This window comes from Dipodomys spectabilis, unplaced genomic scaffold (assembly GCF_019054845.1).
Source record: "Dipodomys spectabilis isolate Male_0828 unplaced genomic scaffold, ASM1905484v1 ptg000145l, whole genome shotgun sequence".
In the NCBI taxonomy this organism is placed as follows: Eukaryota; Metazoa; Chordata; class Mammalia; order Rodentia; family Heteromyidae; genus Dipodomys; species Dipodomys spectabilis.
Genome location: NW_024870822.1, coordinates 21,937,784 through 21,954,462, shown reverse-complemented (window position 1 = coordinate 21,954,462; position 16,679 = coordinate 21,937,784). Strand labels below are relative to the sequence as shown.

Below are 16,679 nucleotides of genomic sequence, written 5' to 3'. Positions count from 1 at the left end.
ACTATTTGTCATGGGATAACTGTTTAGTGATTACAGACTTTTCTGAAAAAAATAAAATTAAAAATTATAACAAAGCATTTCAGAGCAGATATAAGAACAGAACTAATGAATCATAAAGAGTAACGTGGGCAGGGAATGTTGCTTAGTGGTAAAGCGCTTGTCTAGCATGCATAAGGTCCTAGGTTTGATTCCTTGGTACCACATAAAATTAATAAAAGGAAAAATAAGCATTAAAAATAAATGAAGAGTAATTTGTCCCTGATCATAGCTATTTAGGGGCAGAACCAGAATTGTAATCAATGTACTCTCTATCCAGCCAACCTTTCAGTAGTTCAGTAATTCATTCTCTCTTTTATTTACTTACCCAGTTCTACTGTTATGATGAAGCACCAGAGGGCACTCTATGATATGATAGGGAATCTTTTTTAATTAGAACTCATTTCTAGAAACAGTGCATTGTTACCTCCATAGAGATAAGATTCATTGGAGACTGATTATTCTCTTTTTTTAATGCCAGATAATCATTAGTTTTGTTAAACAGTATTATAATCTCATATTACCTTTTTACCTGTGAATTTATAATCATTAAAGAAAACTTCCGCAAGTAGCACTGTGGCTCAAATGGTAGAGTGATAGCCTTGAGCTGAAGAGCTGAGGGATAGCACTCAGGCCTAGAGTTCAAACCCCACAACTGACAAAAAAAAAGAAAAAAGAAAATTTTCTTGTGTAGATCTTGGTAACAATTTTTATAGATTAAAGCCAGATTTTTTTTATTTTTTTTTTTTTGTCAGTCATGCGGCTTGATCTCTGGGCCTGGGAGCTGTCCCTCAGCTCTTTGAGCCACAGCGCCACTTGCGGCTTTTTCTGTTTATGTGGTACTGAGGAACTGACAGGGCCTCATGCATGCGAGGCAAGCACAATACCACTGAGCCACCTTCCCAGACCAAAAGCCAAATCTTATTTTAAAAAGTTCAGGCCCACAACCGACGAAAAAAAGTTTCCCTTTTTTTTTAAAGTTTAAAAGTTTAAACTTAAAAGTTTAAAAGTTTTAAACTTTTTAAAAAGTTTAAAAGTAGACTCAGAAATGTTAATCACCTTTTATGCTAATTAGTCTATATATGGAAAGAATATAACAGATAAAAGTTGTCAGGTTTTTAAAAAAAATTTTATTATTTTTGCCAGTCCTGAGGCTTGGGCACTGTCCCTGAGCTCCTTTTACTCACTTGAACCACAATGCCACTTTTGGCTTTTTCTGTGATTTAATTGGAGGTAGTCTCATACTTTCCTGCCTGGACTGGCTTCCCATTGTGATCCTCAGATCTCAGCCTTTTGAATAGCTAGGATTTACAGGCATGAGCCTAGGGCATCCAGCTAAGTTGTCCCTTCTTTCATTAGAATATGCAACTAAAGAATTACTTTTAGAGTAAAAAAAAGGAGGGGGGGGAATTAACACTATCAGAGAATGGTAACAAATAAGTAGTATGACATTTGTAATAGTGGCAGCAGCATCGGTAACATTTATTAATTTTTATTGTATTCCAGACAATAACTGTGTTAACTATTAATTTGCTCAAGAAACTTAAGTCTCAAAAAGTAAACTTGCCCAAGGTCACAGTAAAGTTCATTATTGATGGCACAACTTGAAATTTTAAAAATGGCTTTAATTTTTTAGTTCATAGGAGCTTTTTATTCTAATTTATCTTGAGCGCTCTTGAAGTCAGAAACCAATTTGGATAAATATATGGCTTTCTAAAATATGAGTACTTACTGTAGTTTCATTATCAATACTTCTTACCCATGGCCTGGAAGAAGCTTGTGTTCCAAGTTGAGAGAAAGATATAATTGACACACATTTCTATTAAAGCATGTAGAACTTGAAAAATAAAGGGAGCTCAAGTTGAGTGACACTGTCTGATTCTATTTTCGTTATACATAGAATTTCTGGAAGTGGATGAATATCCAGAACATATAAAGAATTTGGTGCAGAGAGAGAGAGAATTGGAAGAACAAGAAAAGAGGCAACGGGAAATTGAGCGTAATACTTGCAAGGTTAGATTCTGTAATGTTAGTTTTGTTTGAAAACTGTTATAAGTTTGCTGAGCTGCAGTTCTTGTTTCTACTTTGTTATTGTTGGTGGTGGTGGTGGTTGTGAGGCTTGATCTCTGGGTCTGGATGCTGTCCCTCAGCTCTTCATCTCAAGGCTAGCACTCTACCACTTGAGCCACAGCACCACTTTCAGTTTTCTTAGTGATTTATTGGATGGATAGAAGAATTTCATGGACTTTCCTGCCTGGCTGGCCTTGAACCGCGATCCTCAGCTCTCAGCCTCCTGAGTAGGATTACAGGCATGAGCTACTACCTGGCCTTGTTTCTACTTTATTGGATTATTTCTACAGGCAATTATGCCATGATAATCATTAGATAGTGTGATTATGCTATAAAAAGGCAAATTTTCATCAGGTTTTATATAAAAACCCAGGGACATATACTTGGTAGTACTCATTGCTGGTAGGGTTTTCATAGAGTCAGCCTTCTCATATCATAATAAAACTGAATTTTTTGGGAAAAAAAATTTTCTGAATAAAAGTTGATAAGTGAGTCCTAAGCAAGTTCATATTATTTTATATAATCTCTCATAGAAATTACCTAATGGAACAATCACAGATAATATAAAACCTTGATATTTTCCAAACTAGAGAAATACTAGAAACAACCCAAATATGTATTATTAGGGGAATGATTATATAAATTATGGTATGTACTTGAAAAACAGTATAAAGTTGTTGGCATTTTTAATCTTCTTTAGGATATGAGGACTTAGACATGTCAATTATTGATATATACAAAAGAGAAACATTGTATTCATATACTGCTTTCTAGAATGGTAATTTCTTTGTACAAATACTTAAAGATACTATAAAAATGTATTTTTTTAAAAAATCACATTATTTTGATGGGAAAAATGCTGTCTAGAAGAATTAAGCCTTGACTCTTGACCTGCTAAATTAATGGTACTATCTTACATTTTCTAGATAAAATTATTCTGTTTGCATCCCGTGAAGCAAGTAATGATGGAAAATAAATTGGAGGTTCACAAGGATAAAACATTAAAAGAAGCAGTAGAAATCGCTTATAAGGTATGTTTAAATGCACTGTTATCCTTTCACTGTTAACAGTTTATTTATAATAATCACCCAAGTTTTATTGTAGTTAATGTAACACTTGCAATAATTTAATAGTCCTATTTATTCGTATCTCTCTTACTGCCCTTTGGGACATACTTAGTTAATTTTAAGAATATCCTCTTTCTAAAAATCAGTTAAACTTTTTTTTTTTTTGGTTGGTCGTGGGGCTTGAACTCTGGGCCTGGGCACTATCCCTCAACTCCTCAGCTCAAGGCGAGCATTCTACCATTTGAGCCACAGTGCCACTTCCGGTTTTCGAGTGGTTTATTGGAGATAAGAGTCTCATAGACTTTCCTGCCATGCTGGCTTTGATCCGTGATCCTCAGATCTCAGCCTCCTGAGTAGCTAGGATTATAGGTGTGAGCCACTGACCCCGGCTCCAGTTAAACTTTTTAGATACCAGAATTAGTATTATAAAAAACATTTGTTTTTTTCCATTTATTTGGTCAGATATCTACGTACTATATGAAGCATTAGGGATAGAAGAAAGAAGACATGATTATTGCCCATGGATTTTATACTCCCTTGGAAAAAACAAAAAAGTATACATTACAATTTGCGATTTTTTAAAATTGTTTAGATTCTATAAAGCTCAGTAGTATACTGAGATAATTTATTCTGAGAATACCCATGATAAGAAGGCAGCTATTGAAAAAGTCCACAATCCTCAGATCTCAGGCTCCTTAATAGCTAGGATTATATATGTGAGCCACTGGTTCCCAGCTAAGACAAACACTCTTACTAGATCATGTTAAGTATCATTGATAAATTAATTTGACAAGTTTTTCTCTTTTTCACATAAGTATTAGCACAATTTGATTAAAACTAAATTGTCATTACCTAGAGAAAAGTGCACGTTATATCATTTTGTATATGATTTTTTATATATATATATATATATGTTATTACAGAGTTGAAAATAGACATAAAGATATCTGATACTGTTTGACGATGTTTACCAGCACAACTTACACCAAAATTACATTAAAAAAGAGCTATGTGGTTATTAAGAATGCTAATTTTGGTACTTGTTTCTGCAGCATATATACTAATATGAGAAGGAAGATTAACATGGTCCCTGAACAAGGATGCTGTGCAAATTTGTGAAATATTCCATATTTTTAAAGAAATGCCTGGTTTTTCTAGATAATTTTTTGTGTGTGCTGGTACTAACATTTGAATTCAGAGCCTTGCACTGCCCTTGGCCTTTCCACTTAAGGCTGGTACTCTACCATTTGAACCACACCTCCACTTCTGGCTTTTTGCTAGTTAATTAGAGATGAAACATAGAGACTCAAATTTTTCTTCCCAGGCTAGCTTTCAAACTTAATCCTCAAATCTCAACCTTTGGAGTAGTTAGAATCACAGGTGTAAGCCACCAAAGCCCAGTACCAGTATGGTACCAAAGCTCAGTACCAGTATTCAAATGGCTCAAACACACGTGTGTTAATGCATAATTTGTATGATTTAAAGGATAATAGACATTTGTTTTAATAACTGATACCTTTGATATAAAACATATAGCTTGTTTTTTAGGACCTATTGGTAGATTTATTCCATGTCACACTAAAATACTGTATATGTTTGTTTTTCTCTTACTGGTGGGATTGTTTTCTTATAGATGATGGATTTAGAAGAGGTAATACCTTTGGATTGTTGTCGCCTTGTTAAATATGATGAGTTCCATGATTATCTAGAACGCTCATATGAAGGAGAAGAAGATACCCCAATGGGACTTCTCCTAGGTGGAGTCAAGTCAACATATATGTTTGATCTTCTGTTAGAGACAAGAAAGCCTGATCAAGTTTTTCAGTCTTACAAACCTGGAGGTAAGCAGTTTTATACTATTTTGTGTTATAATAGACTTAAAATTTTAATAAGAAAAGTCTTGTTAATAGAAACATAATTCAAGTTTTGTATGTTCTTAAAATGTGTATCATTCTGACATTAGGAGATAGCAATAACTTGGAATTAGGTCTATTATTTTCAAAGAGCTATACACAATAACAATAACAACTAGTTATTTGCTAGAATATCTTTTCTAGCTCATAGTCTTTAGGTTGATATTTCTTCATTCAGTACTGAATAATCCGGTAAATACCTGGAGTTATCTGCTGATGGGAGGATCTTCTATATCCCTCTCCTCCTCAGAACAAAACATATTTCCATAAAGTAGGGAATATCATTGTCAGTGTTTTAAATTTCTCAGTCCACCACTTCTGTCATCCCAGGAGCTTTGTCAGTGTGCCGTTGACTCAGTACATTTGAAACTTTTTTTTTTAATTGACTTAGAAAGCAAAGTGCCAGTTTCCTAGTTTCCCAAGAATAATCCCTAGAGACAGTTATATCCATATATATTCTCATATCCAGAGTTTTCTACTAATCACTATGTGTAATTAATAGAGGGCAAATCCAAATACTTAAATAATTTTACAAAATTTTTCTCTTGTACATTGACTTTAAGTCCCTTGCATCAGTGATAAATCAGAATTCAGTTCTCTACTTCTCAGTTTCCTTATTTTATGAACATTCTTCTTTTTAAATATTAAATATAATATTCTTCCGAGAAGCTGGCCTACATTTTGCACGGGAAAATTTATTTATGAAAACCTATAGTGTTTGTTTTAGTCAGACCATGGTTTGTTTGGTTTGTTTTGTTGTTGTTTTTGTGCCCATCCTGGGCCTTGAACACAGTCCCTGTGCTTTCTTGCTCAAGGTCAGTGCTCTGCCACCTGAGCCACAGTTCCACTTTGGGCTGTTTTGCTGATTAAGTGAAAATGAGTCTTAAAGACTTTATTGCCTGGGTTGGCTTCGAACCATGTTCCTCAGATCTCAGCCTCTGAATAGCTAGGATTAAAGAAAGGCATGAGTCACCTGCATATGGCAGACCCTGCTCTTTTCATTAGAGTCTCTTTGAAGGACAGATAGAAATGACTGACTGACTGAATAAGTAAATAAATAAATAAAATACATATATAAAAAAGCACAGTATTAAATCTACAGTAAAGCCATTGAAAAACTTCCAAATGTGGCTATGAGTTATAAGACCTAATTTCATTAAGTATCAAGATCTTAAAATATTGTCAGTTAGGTTTGTAACACAAGAGGAAAACTGAGGATTGACACAATGAATACAAGAGGATGAAACAAAACTACAGTACTTGAAGATCATTTGATCATTCCTTTTTTAAGGAGCAAAGTTGTCTAATAAATATAATCTCTTAAAACAACAACAGCAGCAAACAGAAGAGCCGACATAAATACTGAATACAATGAATACCATGACTATATGTATTCACTCTTCCATTTCTGTGCCTTCCTCCTTTTCCTGGTCCCCCAAAAAACAGGGTTGAGGGGAGGGAAAGGGAGGCAAGCCCAAACAACAGTACCACACCACCACCACCAAAAAAAACCCATGTTTCTATTTCTTGGAGCTCTAGACTTTTTAAAGATAGGAATCAATAAACTTACTATTGATAACAAAAAAAAAAAAAAAAAAACCAAGATGAGAAGGTAAGATTAAATTGTAATGTGAAGTATTCAAGTTTAAAAAACAAAACCATGAGGGGTTGGGGACATGGCATAAGTGGTTGAGCACCAGCCAGTGAGTGAAAGCAGTAGATACCAAGTTCAAGTCCTGGTCAGAGCTGGGAGTGGGGGGAGGACATAAACCATATTAGTATTTTTTAAAAAACTAAAACACCGAGTATTAGTTGAAGTAAAGAAACCTTATTATGTGCAAAATCCTAAATGATTTGGTGAGTGTTGTATTTTTGGTCTGTATTTGTTTCTTTCATTTTTTATGTTATACTTGATCCTAGCCAAAAAGCCACTAAGCTTTTGACTTGTATTTTTTAATATGCTTCATAAATTTGAAAGTATTACATTTTAGAAAGAGACAAAATATTGTATTTTTTTTTTATAATCTGTATTGCATAGGTCAAAAGTAATGCTTAATGGAAGTTACTATTTGCTTTTTTTTTTTTTTTTTTTTTTTGCGGCTATGGGGCCTGAACTCTGGGCCTGGGCGCTGACCCTCAGCTCTTCAGCTCAAGGCTAGTGCTCTACCACTTGTGCCACAGCACCACTTCTGGCTTTTCCTGCTTTTATGGTGCTAAGAAATCAAACCTAGGGCCTCATGCATGCAAGGCAAACACTCTACCACTAAGCCACCTTCCCGTCTCGTTATTTGTATTTTATTTTTTAAGATCTGGGAGAACTTTTTATTCATTTTCATGTTTATGTTTGTGTTGTGATAAGTTATAGCATAGTTCATAGTATGTTAATATATATAATACACACCTATTGTATTGAAAAATTAGAAAGTAATGTCTTCGGCATCTTAAAAATATGAAAACTGTAAAGCTCACATGTAATGCATTTCAAAAATAACCTCCAATTATCTTTTTATGTCTTCTAATGTGATAGAAGTGATGGTGAAAGTTCATGCTGTTGATCTGAAGGCAGAGACTGTAGATGCTCCTATAACTGTTCGGGCTTACTTAAATCAGACAGTTTCTGAGTTCAAACAACTGATTTCAAAGGTAAGTTTGATTGTCTGCTATTATGCGGTACTATAGGGTGGTTTTAAGTAAGATGTTGGCTCTAAGAAGGCAGTAATTAAGATAAAACCATAGTAGAATAGGATACTTAAGTAGAAGAAACAGGTTGAGCAAAACATGGAGGGGACAGTTTGTGAGGGCAGTGCACAGGACATTAAGTTAGCTTTAGCTGGATCACACCTGGAGGTATAAATTGTTTATTTCATATAGGTCTTTAAACACTAAACACAAAAATTGAATTCTTTTTTTTCTTTTGGTGCAGCCGTAAGAAATATATTTTTTAAATGTTTTCTTGTGTTATGCTTATTTCTTTTCATATACTTTTTTTGTTGTTGTTGGTCCTGGAGCTTGAACTTGGGGCCTAGGCACTGTCTCTGAGCTTTTGTTTAAGACTAACACTTTACCACTTTGAGCCACTGCACCCCTTCCACACAGTAGATTTTTGTTTTTTTCTCAAGTTCCATAGTGGTATGATCAGATGTGTGTTACAGTATAGTAAGTACAGTGATCCTAGACTGGCATTGCAGAAGCATTGAGAGGGAGTTGGGAGTAGAGAAGAGGAAGCTGCCAAAATAATTCAAGTACATGGCTAGAAATGAGATATGGAATAAACTGTGAGAGTGCTTTTATAACTGGGCTCTGCAGGACATGTAACTGGCAAATGTAACAGAAGCACAGATAAACCTGAGAGTTTTCAAATGTGGATAATAGAAAGCTAGCAAGATATTAAAAGCAATAAAGGAATGAATAGGGAAGCAGATTTGACCCAGAAGTTAATGAGTTAAATATTGGCCATATTATGAGTGTTAGTGATAAAGATCATAGACCCCATTCAAATTTTTCAGCAAGAAAACATTAACAAATGAACTGGCCCATTTCAGACATATGATCTGTACAACTTGTGGGTAGGGATGGGAGGGAAAAACTGGTAGAGAGCGAGGGACAGGGTGGTGACATTGTCCCAAAAGTAATGTACTTTTTATCTGACTTATGTAACTAATCCTTCTGTATATAACCTTCATAATAACAATAAGAATTATTCTATATATTTCCAGGATCCCACATTCTATAGAACATTAAATGTACAAGCATAGGCAAAAATTTTCAAGATTCCCTCCCCCACAGTATAACCCATACTTTCACTGTTTTTGATGTTGGTATAATTTGTGGAGGGGAAGGGAAAAAAACAAATCATTTAACTAGGGATACAGGTGGACCCATTGCAACAATGAGATGTACAAGTCATTATGTTGAAAAACGAACTTAACAATTTTGGTGGGGGAATGGGAGGAGGATCGAGTTGGGGGAGGGGAGGAGTATGGGAAGGGATGGAAAGGGGAAACAACGAGGAGGCAACAATGCTTGATAAGAAATGTACTCGTTATCTTGCCCATGTAATTGTAACTCCTCTGTACAGTATTCTCACAATAAAAAAAAATTTTTTTTCAAGATTCCTAAACTCTTTGGTTTAGTGGAAATGATTCAGTTATTGCACATCAAGAATTTGAGTCCAGTTTTTAGCCATTTATCCTTTAAGTGCTATTTGTGGAAAGCATTTCTGAAGTATGAAAAAGTTGGCAGTTATTAGTATGTTTAAAAAATAAAAACAACAAAGGTATGATGGCACACACCTGTTATCACAGAATTGTGGCCAACCCTGGCAGAGTTAACATACTAAAGACAAAAGGACTGGGGGCATGGCTCAAGTGTTAGTGCTAGATTAGCAAGCTTGAGATCCTGAGCTCAATCCCCAATAACTACCAAGTTTGTAACACTTTGCTATCTAGGAAACAGAATGATGAGGTCATATTTTATGATAGGTTTTCATATAACTTATTATTGTATCATTACTAGTTATTGTCCTATTACTAGTTACTGTCCTATACATTTAAAAAAATGTGAATGCCCAAAAATGCTTTTAGTTCAGAGCAAAGTAAAAGTATTGGGATAGGAAATGGGAAAATAATGAATCACCTCTTTGGTGAAGTTAATAATCCTGAAGAAAAATATGTTTAGAGAATCAGTGTAGTCACCAAACATGGTATCAGCAAATATAGCATTTTAAACTAGTTACTAGGATGTCTTAAGAATTCTTATTCATATCTAATGTCATTACTTGTATAGAAAACAGTTATGCTTTTTAAAAATATAAATTATAAGAGGGGCAGTGCAGAAATGGAGGTTTAGAGGGTTGAACAAATGCAGCAGTGATACAACACTGTTGAAAATGATCTGTACAACTTGTGGGTAGGAATGGGAGGGAAAAATGGGTGAGAGCGAGGGTCAGCGTGGTGACATTGTCCAAAAAGAAATGTACTCTTTGTCTGATTTATATAACTAATCCTTCTGTACATCACCTTTATAAAAACAAAAAATATTTTTAAAAAATGTGAATTATATTTATCTCATTTTGTGTGAAATTCATAAAATGACACCCAAATATTGAGACAGTAAAATTTTAGAATAATACCAGTAATTTAATCTTTTCATTTTGCACAAAGGAAGTTGATTTAATAAGTATTGGCAACTGTTCATAGAATACAGTTTGTCAAAAGTTGCACTATTAAGCCATGTCAGTTTGACATCAGCTCTGAAAATCTGTTACTCAGTTCCTTCAAAATCTTGCTTGTTTGGCAAGTTTGAGAGGAATAGCAATTTCAATGAGAAATCTAGTAAATGCATACATTTAAAAGTTATACTTTGTTCACCTAAATTACAGCATAATTAATGGATGTGATCAGTGATTTTTCCCTTAGATTGCCCCAAGTTTTAAAAATTCTACTAACATTTTCTCTTTATTTTCTTTCAAATTTTTCCATGGTTGGACATTAATCCCAGGTCCCTGTTTTCTGATGCTTTTAAGAACTTTGCAATTTTTCTTTTCCTGTATGCCTGAGTCAAGTAGAATAACTTTCCAAAGAGTGCTTATTTATTAAATTGTTTTACTTGTAGGTTGTTCATTTACCTGTTGAAACAATGAGAATAGTGCTGGAACGCTGCTATAATGATTTACGTCTTCTTGGTGTGCCCAGTAAAACCCTGAAAGCTGAAGGTTTCTTTAGAAGTAACAAGGTACATCTTTCTATTTTCATGGCTGTTTTCTATGCTTTGATAAATTATGAAATTAAGTTTGGCATTATAAGCCTGATTTGCATGTGTCCTCGCCATAACTACCTTATATTATATTCAGGTTAAATCAGCCATCTTCTTTCCTCTAAATCGGTTTTATCATTTCTCTTCTTTGCTTTTGTGTACCATCACTTGAAATGTTACATTTCCTCTCCATAGGCTGTTGGTAAAGCCCCAGATTATCCTGCCCCTTTGGTGAAGCTTTTGTGACTGTATCTACCCACAATGATTATGATTATGAAGTTTTGTCCTTAAACTTTTTCATGAAACAAGTATCTGCACTGAGAGTCAGAGGCATCTCTAGTTCAGAGAAAATGATTGTCTTGGTTGAACCAGTGTTACTCCTTTTGCCACTCATTTATCTCATGCTGATCTTCCTGCTTTGTCTTCATGTTCTATATTCTATTTGTCATATGGGTTTATTCCTAATGTCATTGGCTTACCTGCAGATAGACGGTATCCAGAATTTTCCTTGTTAGCTATCTTTTTCTTAACACTTTTTCCAGGCTTATTCATTTTAGTGCACCTTAGTCTTTTACCTCATTTAACCTTCTCTGGAATTATTTTCAAATCCTGCTCTGCAATTTTCATTCACCAAAAGTTTCTTGTAATCAGCTTTTGGATGTGATATTTGTGTGTGCATGTGTATCATCAAAACCTCAAGTCTTTCTAACACTACATTAGGGTGAGGCATGCAGAAGGAATTAACCTTTAAAAAAAACCGATTAGCAGTCTCTGTTTGTAGCATTTACTAAATAATAGCATTGTTTATGTGGAATTTATGTTATATGTATTTCATTTTGCATTCAGTCCTTTTATTGGATTGAGTGTGTGGGTCAAGTGATACAGTCCAAGCACAAGGCCCTCAGTTCAATCGTAGTTCCACCAAAAATCAGAAAACAAAAGCTTTACTATGGAAAATGTTACACATATGTAAAAATAGAATTATATACATGACCCTCCCAGTCACTGTCACTCAGCTTCTATATATTAATTCTTGATTTACCTATATTTACCCACCCCAAAGATTATTTGTAAAATTTTCTGTTTCATATCACTTCACTTATAAATAACGTGAACATAAATTTCTTCAGGTTAAGACTGATTTCTGTTTGCATTTGTTTTCTGCTTGTGTGTATGTGCGTTTGTGAGAGAGAGGGGAGAGGGAGAGAGAGAGAGAGAGAGTTCCTGCCTGCACTGGCTTCGAACTGTGATCCTCAGATCTCATCCTCTCAAATAGTTAGGATTACAGGAAGAGCCACCAGCACTCAGCTCAGGATAAGAACTGTTTTTTTAAAACTTAACTATATATCTAAAAAAAATTAGGCATCAAAGGCTGGATTATAAATTTAATGGGCAAAGTACTTGGTTTCATAATAAAGTTTCAAGGAAGCGAACAAGCAAATATGAAACAGGAGAATGTATAAGATAATCAGGGAAATTTAAACATCGCTTAGATGATAGATAAGCCTTTTTGTAAAAAAACACCTTTGCCAAGATGTCTTTATGTATGTTCTCTCTCTTTTCTAGACAGACAGACAGACAGATAGATAGGAGATAGAGAAAGTGAGAGAAAGAGAGAGATATCCATGCTAAACTTTGAATTTCTAAAAGGCAGCATGTATAATAAAAAAGACTTTCTGAAAAAGCAGCCCAGTAAACAAGTTATATCTTTCAGTCTATCCATGTCTGCCCATCTGCTCTTAGTGTAATTTTATGGCTAGTTGCAAAAGCATGATTCTTAATATTTGTTTTATTTAGATACAAAGACTAAATTGTAGTGGTCTTTAGAAACTTCATCATCAAAATCTTGCTGGGTGTGCTGTATTTGTCATGTTCATGGGATGTTATTCCCAGGATAAATGACAATATCAGTAAAATTAGTGGATATAAAATGACTCTTTGACTTATTATTTTAGGTATTTGTTGAAAGTTCTGAGACCTTGGATTACCAAGTGGCCTTTACAGATTCTCATTTATGGAAACTCCTGGATCGACATGCAAATACAATCAGGTTATTTGTTTTGCTACCTGAACAATCTCCAGGATCATACTCTAAAAGGACAGCATACCAGAAAGCTGGAGGGGATTCTGGTAATGTGGATGATGACTGTGAAAGAGTGAAAGGACCTGTAGGAAGCTTAAAGTCTGTGGAAGCTATTCTAGAAGAAAGCACTGAAAAACTCAAAAGCTTGTCGCTGCAGCAGCAACAGGATGGAGACAATGGGGACAGCAGCAAAAGCACTGAGACAAGTGACTTTGAGAACATTGAATCACCTCTCAATGAGAGGGACTCTTCAACATCTGTGGATAACAGAGAACTCGAGCAGCACATTCAGACTTCTGACCCAGAAAATTTTCAATCTGAAGAACGGTCAGACTCAGATGTGAATAATGACAGGAGTACAAGTTCAGTGGACAGTGATATCCTTAGCTCCAGCCATAGCAGTGATACTTTGTGCAATGCAGATAGCGCTCAGATCCCTTTGGCTAATGGTCTTGATTCTCACAGTATCACAAGTAGTAGAAGAACTAAAGCAAATGAAGGAAAAAAGGAGACATGGGATACAGCAGAAGAAGACTCTGGAACTGATAGTGAATATGATGAGAGTGGCAAGAGTAGGGGAGAAATGCAGTACATGTATTTCAAAGCAGACCCTTATGCTGCAGACGAAGGTTCTGGGGAAGGACACAAATGTATGTACTTCAGAGGGAAAGGGCTCCTTGAAACATTTTTTTTCCCTCGCTTTGAGATTTTAGTTAGGCAGTAGGTCTTTAGCTATCCCATTTAAAAATAAAAAAAAAGAAGGAAAGAATTAGGCACTTAGTTCTATGACAGTCTGTAACTTTCTGGACTATGAAAGAATTGCCTTTTCTTTCCATTAAAGTTATGGTAAACAGTATTCTTAGCCTTTTCAGTACATTAGACAATAATTGTATCATACTGTGTTGAAACAAGTAGTAAAAAAATAATAAAATTCAATGTTAGGAAAGAATTTTACTATAATGTAAAACTGAGGAATAGCTTAAAAAGTAATATATCCTCTTCTACAAAAGTCCAGATGCTTTAAAAAATTATATACTTGGAGCCTCATTGGGAAAATTTTTTTTTGTGCATCCCTGTTCCATCCCCCAGTTACAAACAACAACATTCCTAAAAAGTCAGTAATCAGTTTTTACTTTGAGTTCTGTTTTAGTGGTTTCATTTATCTTGATTTGGTGTAGGTTTTTTAATTTTTTTGTTCTTAATGTATATATTTTTATTGTAAAGATACTGTACAGAGGGGTTACAGTTATATGAGCAAGGTAATGAGTCATTTCCTATCAAGCATTGTTGATTTTTTTATTTTGTTGCATGTCTATGTGCTGCTAAAGCTCAAACCCAGACCTTTTAGATATTGTCATGCACTTTGCCACTCCTATCCTTTTTAATTTTTACTTTGAAATACCAGGCACCATAAAAACTAGAAATTATGAATTGCATAAATATAAAAAAAATGGAAGAGATTTGTTAATGTGGGCATTTCTGACAAACAATGGTAGCAAAATCATACCAGTTTTATGACATATGGGACATTCAGAAAGAACTTCTGAAAAGAACTTACAGAACTTCAAACCTAGTTCTCAAAAAAGAACTAATTATACAGTAGGAGAGACAAATTTTTAAGTATAAAAGGGAAATAGCCAAAAAGTGAAATACTTTCTATTGTTCTTTAAGAAGTATTATGATTTGCCCTCATTTTTAGTCATCAAAATGCTTATTCTCAAAGCTTCTCTGAAATCAATGAGACAAAACTAGTAAAATTATTTAACAGATAAGGAAAGTGAAACTAAGGGATGGTGACCTGGCCAAAAGTGCATATGTAGATAGTAAACATTAGGACTAATTATAGAATTTAAGGACTCTGAGTGCAAATGCTCCTGATACATTTGGAAAAGAACTGTACATTTCATCTTCCCTTCATCCACACACCAAATTTTTTCCTAATCTATTCTAGGTACCAGATCCTATGTAGGTATTAGAAATAGAGATGACTGAGATACTAAGGTATCTCTAATGGAGAATAGATATATAGCCAACCACTTTTGGTTTATAAGAGTGTTGCCTTTTTAAAAAAAAAAAAAAAGTGCTGCCAAGCTTTTTGTGACTCAAAACTATAATTCTAGCATGCAAGAGTCTTAAATCTCAGAATCAAGGTTCAAAACTAGCCTGGATAGACAAATCCAAGAGATTCTTATCACCATGTTATGGTTAAGTTATGGCTCAAGTGTGAGAATGCCAGCTATGACTAAAGAAGTCATAGATAAGGCCCAAAGTTCAAGCTCCCCCCCCCCCCCCCCCCCCCCCCCAGTACTGGGAAGGAAAAAAGTGTGGTGATGCCTGTAGTCTCGGAAGTCTGTCATTTAAAAGAAAGTGGTAAAGGGCTATGCATAGAAGCATCATGCCTATTTACAGGTTACTCAGGAGATAAGAGATTGGGAGGACTGTGGTTTAAGGACAGTTCAAACAAAAAAGATACCCTTCCTCCATCTCAACCAATAAGCTGGGCAGAGTAGTGAGTTGCTAATCCAAGCTACAGGGGTATCATAGGAAGAGGATCATGGTCTGGGGCCAGCCATGAACAAAAGCACAGACCCTACCTGAAAAATAACTAAAGTTTAGAAAAGGATGGGGGGGGGGGGGTGTGACTCAAGTAGTAAACTATCTGCCTAGCAAGAGTGAAGCCCTGAATTCAAAACTCTAGTACCACCAAAAAGGAAAGGAAAATTAGTAGAATAGCAGAATTAAATCAGTAGTTAAGGTACATCAGTATTTTTTAACTAGCTAAGTCCATCCATACATTTATAGACATTCATACACTTACAGAAATGCAAAAGTGAAATGTGCATTGGGAAGCCAAAATAGAGTCAGAAATTGTAGTAATGGTTTATGCTTCCATGGAGCTTTTGCCTCTCTGGCTCATTACTGTGCATTATTTTAACAGCTTAGAGACATTGGTTGTGTTAAACATTTTTCTTTGGAGATATAATAGACTAAATAGTTTGAGGTCAAACAGCTAGTAGGTCTACTACTAGGATTCCACTCTGATATTTTGCTGATAAGCCTCCACTCACTCCATAGCTGCCTCCACTGCCCCCTCTTCATATCTTAGTAAAGTAAGTAACCAGTGGCTATTGTGCTTTCTTACCATACTCAAACTTCAGAAATACTGGAAAAGTGAAAAATAGCTCCTCTTAGGAAAAGATCAGACATTTCTTTTAGTTTATTTTAGAATGGCATGCTAAAAGTTTTGACAGGATTGTCAAAATTCAGTAAGAATACTCAGAATTATAGTCGTAAGGTCTTAATTCTATGTCATGGTAGTTAATAAAATCCTTAACAGGGAAATCATTGGCCAGTTTAACCTCTTCTGAGAATTCATACTAGGTTAATTTACTAGTGTTCATTATAAGCATAGTAAACCACAGTGATGAAGATAAACTATTTAGGCTTTCAGAAACCACAAAGAAGACAGAAAATCCCTGGAAAATGCTCATGTTTAGAAACTGATTTGGAGATAGGAGGGATACTAGCCAGCAACTTTTTTTTTAGCAGTGTTTCCTCACTTAGCATACTCCTCAGTGACCAGAAAGTGGGTCCTGGAAAAGCTTGTAGAAGCTTGGGTTGCTTACAGAGATGAAATGGCTGGTATTAGTAGACATAAGAATTGAATAACAAGAATTGACTATGCAGAGCATATATGATAAGTACACACACTTAACATGTATACACACTGCAGGATCAGAATTGCGTTGGAGTAAT

General features: G+C 35.0%; 1 protein-coding gene and 1 pseudogene across 2 annotated transcripts in view; both read left to right on the top strand.

The window, feature by feature from the left end:
• The window catches only part of Usp47 (ubiquitin specific peptidase 47), a 96,317-nt gene that overhangs the window by 67,815 nt on the left and 11,823 nt on the right, over nucleotides 1–16,679 (top strand). For both annotated transcript variants that reach the window (XM_042691718.1, XM_042691719.1), the window contains 6 exons: nucleotides 1,937–2,049; nucleotides 3,033–3,137; nucleotides 4,807–5,014; nucleotides 7,614–7,729; nucleotides 10,700–10,819; nucleotides 12,796–13,573. In XM_042691718.1, coding sequence (XP_042547652.1) covers nucleotides 1,937–2,049; nucleotides 3,033–3,137; nucleotides 4,807–5,014; nucleotides 7,614–7,729; nucleotides 10,700–10,819; nucleotides 12,796–13,573 — 1,440 coding nt within the window. The remainder of the gene's footprint in view (nucleotides 1–1,936; nucleotides 2,050–3,032; nucleotides 3,138–4,806; nucleotides 5,015–7,613; nucleotides 7,730–10,699; nucleotides 10,820–12,795; nucleotides 13,574–16,679) is intronic.
• Nucleotides 4,214–4,308, top strand: LOC122117941 (annotated as a pseudogene).